The sequence below is a fragment of the Austrofundulus limnaeus genome, unplaced genomic scaffold, assembly GCF_001266775.1.
Source record: "Austrofundulus limnaeus strain Quisiro unplaced genomic scaffold, Austrofundulus_limnaeus-1.0 Scaffold22, whole genome shotgun sequence".
Lineage (NCBI taxonomy): Eukaryota > Metazoa > Chordata > Actinopteri > Cyprinodontiformes > Rivulidae > Austrofundulus > Austrofundulus limnaeus.
The window spans coordinates 1,614,925-1,618,833 of NW_013952424.1; the positions used below are offsets into that span (position 1 = coordinate 1,614,925).

General features: G+C 43.7%; 1 protein-coding gene across 4 annotated transcripts in view; it reads left to right on the forward strand.

Annotated features, from left to right (window-relative positions):
• Positions 1 to 3,909, forward strand: part of pcloa (piccolo presynaptic cytomatrix protein a) — a gene marked incomplete at its 5' end in the record, with an annotated part of 51,489 nt that overhangs the window by 39,509 nt on the left and 8,071 nt on the right. For 2 of the 4 annotated variants that reach the window (XM_014004174.1, XM_014004176.1), the window contains 4 exon segments: positions 1,057 to 1,083; positions 2,037 to 2,130; positions 2,211 to 2,282; positions 2,364 to 2,610. In XM_014004174.1, the coding sequence (XP_013859628.1) occupies positions 1,057 to 1,083; positions 2,037 to 2,130; positions 2,211 to 2,282; positions 2,364 to 2,610 (440 nt within the window). 4 annotated transcript variants of the gene reach the window in all.

The window sequence follows — 3,909 nt, forward strand, 5'->3', positions numbered from 1 at the left end:
TCCCCCTAGGGGGAGAGCCACGCCCCTCCCCACTCAGGAGCCCCCATCAGCCCCGCTTCCAGGAACTGTCTCTCATAGTTGAGGTCTACCTATGATGTCAATTACAGGCCTCTCTCATCTTTTTAAGTGGGAGAACTTGCACAATTGGTGACTGACTAAATACTTATTTTCCCCACTGTATATACACACACATATAAATGGGGTAGAGCAATGTTTACCACTGTGAAGCTTCCCCTCTTTTAGTAAAAACACTGTTTAAACATCCAGGAACTGAGATCAATTGCTAAAGTTTATGTAGAGTGATGTCTCATTATTTTCTGAAGTAGGATTCTCACTGACTCATCTTTGCTTTTTTTCTGGGTGGGGAGCATATGTTGTTCAAAAACCTGTAAATAATTTTCTTTATTGATGTTTCCTTTCTAGATGCAAGTTTCTCATCCCAGAGGCACTAATGCACCCCCATACCATCAGAGAGGCAGATTTCTTTAGTAACTGTGCCCTGATAACACATCTGATGGTTCCTTCCCTCTTAAAATAGAGGCTGTTGCAATAGGAATGTGACACTTGATTTGTCCAACTTACAATAATCCATTTTAACTTAGTTTTGGCCCAGAGAACATGGCGGCAAACTGTATCTACAGACATTGTTTTGTATAAGTGTTCCTGAGCCCATGCAGTGATGTCTGTAACAGAATGATAACTTGATRTTATAGAGCTAACATCTAGCTAACAAATGAGTTCAATAAGAGTTTATCTGTTGCTTTATTTTGTGTTGAAGCACCAAGAATGAACAAAATCACACAGTATGTTGGGTTTAGAGAATGATTGGGAGATTAATGCTCCGCCTACCAAACAATGCCTTTTTTTTCCTGCTTACCAACATGACACATCCCTGCTGCACACCACAGTTCCCTGTCACAATCCCACAAAACACAGCAAACCAAAATTTACCCTTAAATCCTCTCTCGCACAAGCACTTTTTGACCCTCCACCCTCCCTCTGACTATTCTTTCTGTATGTTGTTTTCTATATTTAATGCATGCTGGACCCCCTCAGTCAGGTCATGGTTGTCCAGAATGCCAGGTATGTGATTTGCCCACTCTGTTTTGGGTAATTAGTTGTCTGTTTGGTCACACGATGGCCATGTTAATATTGATTACAATGGAGTGGAAGAATCATAATTCATTGCGTGTCACAGTAACTCCCTTCACTCTTCAGTAATTTGTCATTTTTTTGATATGTTCCCTTTAACTTTATACGTATCTTGGATTTTGAGGGGGTGAAAATCCCCTTTAAACTAACACATCTAAACACATATTCCCCTGCGCTGTTGTCTTTTCCTTCAAGATGGTCTGTTTTTGTTTCCCCCTGTTTTGTACTAAGAATCCTTCACTAACGTCCAGCATTGCCCCTCCAACATCATACTGCACCCTTGACAATGTGCCCTTCTCGATACAAATGTGCAATTTTGCTCTGTTGCACTGATTCATGCCATTCTTTTCTAGTACAGTAGAGTAGATTGTTTGTCTTTTCTGAAGTAGCTACTCATACCTTGCAGTCTTAATCAAATCCTACACTCTGCAAAAAACATCCATCTGTAAAAGTCATTCATTCTGTTCCACTGAAACATTTATTTTTCCTCCAAATTAGTCAAATAAATGCTTTCTGACATTAATTTCTCTTAAATCCAAACACCTTTTTTTCCTCAAAAAAATCAGACGAATTATCTATTTTTTTAAAACTGACCTTTTTAAAGACATCGTTTTACACCTGTATCATGAAACCACATCTAAATTTTGAGGCTAAATGACTTGATGGACATCAAAATGGACTTTTTTGCAGCGCGCCCTGACGTCATGCACGTATATAGTCTCTTACATTGTTTCCATCCAAACCCCGCCGCTCACTGTCACCTTCCTACCCTCGTGCCTCCACGTTGTGCCCTGCTCCAGCAGCAGCTTGTTGTGGTTGGTCCACTAACCCGCATGCGAGCGTGCACGATGACAAAATGCGTGTCTTGTGGTCTGTTCCCACAGCGCCGAGAACAAGAGGAAATCCAAACACGCGGGGAGGAGTCTCAATCCTGAGTGGAACCAGACTGTCATCTATAAAAACATCCACCTGGAGCAGGTAGTGTGTCTGCTGGATGTTGTGCTTTCCAACACTGGTGGCGATGGATGTGTGTTACGTTTTATGGGTGTGTGTTCCAGCTGAGGAAGAAGACCTTGGAGGTGACCGTGTGGGACTACGACAAAGGCTCCTCCAACGATTTCTTAGGAGAGGTAACCCTTCCTCTCAGAAGAGTTTTGTTTTAAATCTGAGTGAAATTAATAGTTGTTGTTTGCTTTATTATTTGCTGCTAGGTTCTCATTGACCTGTCCAACACGTCCCAGCTGGACAACGTCCCCCGATGGCTCCCGCTTAAGGAGCAGAGCGAGGGGGACCACCACCGACGCKCCCACTCAGGCCAGGGCCGACACGGCTCCTCTAAACCGTCCTCGCAGCACTCCTCCCCCAAAACCACTGCCTCCGCACACGATAATCAGGAGTCGCCCAAATCGTCGGTCATCAAGAGTCGAAGCCACGGGATCTTCCCTGATCCAGCCAAGGGTAGGACTCGATGAACCCCCTCTTCCCTCCCCTGCCTGACTCAGTCCCTGTCGTTCCCAAACAGCTCCCTGTTTCCTCCCTTCTTCTTTCTTCTTTTGGCTTTTTCTCTCTTCCTGTCTTCTTGTTTTCTCCCCACACAGTCATATCATCTGTACTTCCAGCACCGTCTTTGCGCCCACTGTAGCTTCTGCTTCACGCCCCTCTTTTTGCTTCACGTGGTCTGTTTTCTTGGTTGCCATGACGTGTCCTAGCTCAGAGGCCTAGTGTTAGCTTTCCTCTCTGTTTCCTCTACATCAGAGCGCAGTATGGCTGTGGAAGGCTTTGTCTGCTTCCATATATTAAAAAAAATCTTCAAAGTGAATTCAAATTTGATCAAATTGCTTTAAGAGTCCACAGATTCAGTAAGGCAGTCACTAAGCAGGCTAAATTTACAACCCCTCCTTCACCACAGCAGGTAACCACCTCTACGTTCACTGAAGGGTCGACGTTTGTTTTGGTAATTTGGTGAATCTGGTTGTTTTAGACACACAGGGGACCGCTCTCGAGAAATCTCGCAGTAGTCCTGGCACGTCGAAGCCTTCCTCGTCCGAGGGCCAGAGCCACAGCCAGCACTCTCGCTCACACGGCGCTGCACGCTCCGGCAAAAGCGCAGCACGCCACCACCATCAGGACAGCTGCGGCGAAGGCAGCGGAGGCGCTGCCATAGCAACGGGTGAAGCCCAACAGCAGACACAGCCGCCACAACGCCTCCAACCAAGTAAACCAAGACGCAGATAAAGCCCACGCAGCATGGCCTCCCTGCACTCTTTTTTTAAACGTTCCTTTATTTTTCTTTCTTGATTCTAGTTTCACTCACTTTTTACACTCTAGTCTGTTCCCCGTTCTATCAGCACGTTACTTACAGGTCCGAGCAGCTTACCTGCAGTGGTGAAAACTGTCTCACCACCTCATTGAAGCCATAAAAGCTTAAAAAGAAAACTTGTTTTTTTAAAGAGACACAACCTGCAGGAATAATTCTTCCTTTTTATTTATACTGCATATTCTGATGTCTCTTCTCAAAAAGTATTTATTTGAAAGAACATCAGAAGTCTCCAGATTATTCTTTTAAAAGATTAGAAATGCAGCATAATTAAAGGGGCAATATTATGTGTTTCTCAGGCATACATTTAAATACTATACCATAATAAAGTATCTATGTCACCTTTAGATGTTATTAAAATGCTGGTTTTATATTTAAATAGAAAATAAACTTATCTTCTCATCACTTCCTCTTGTAAACACCTTGAAATTGGCCTCTGT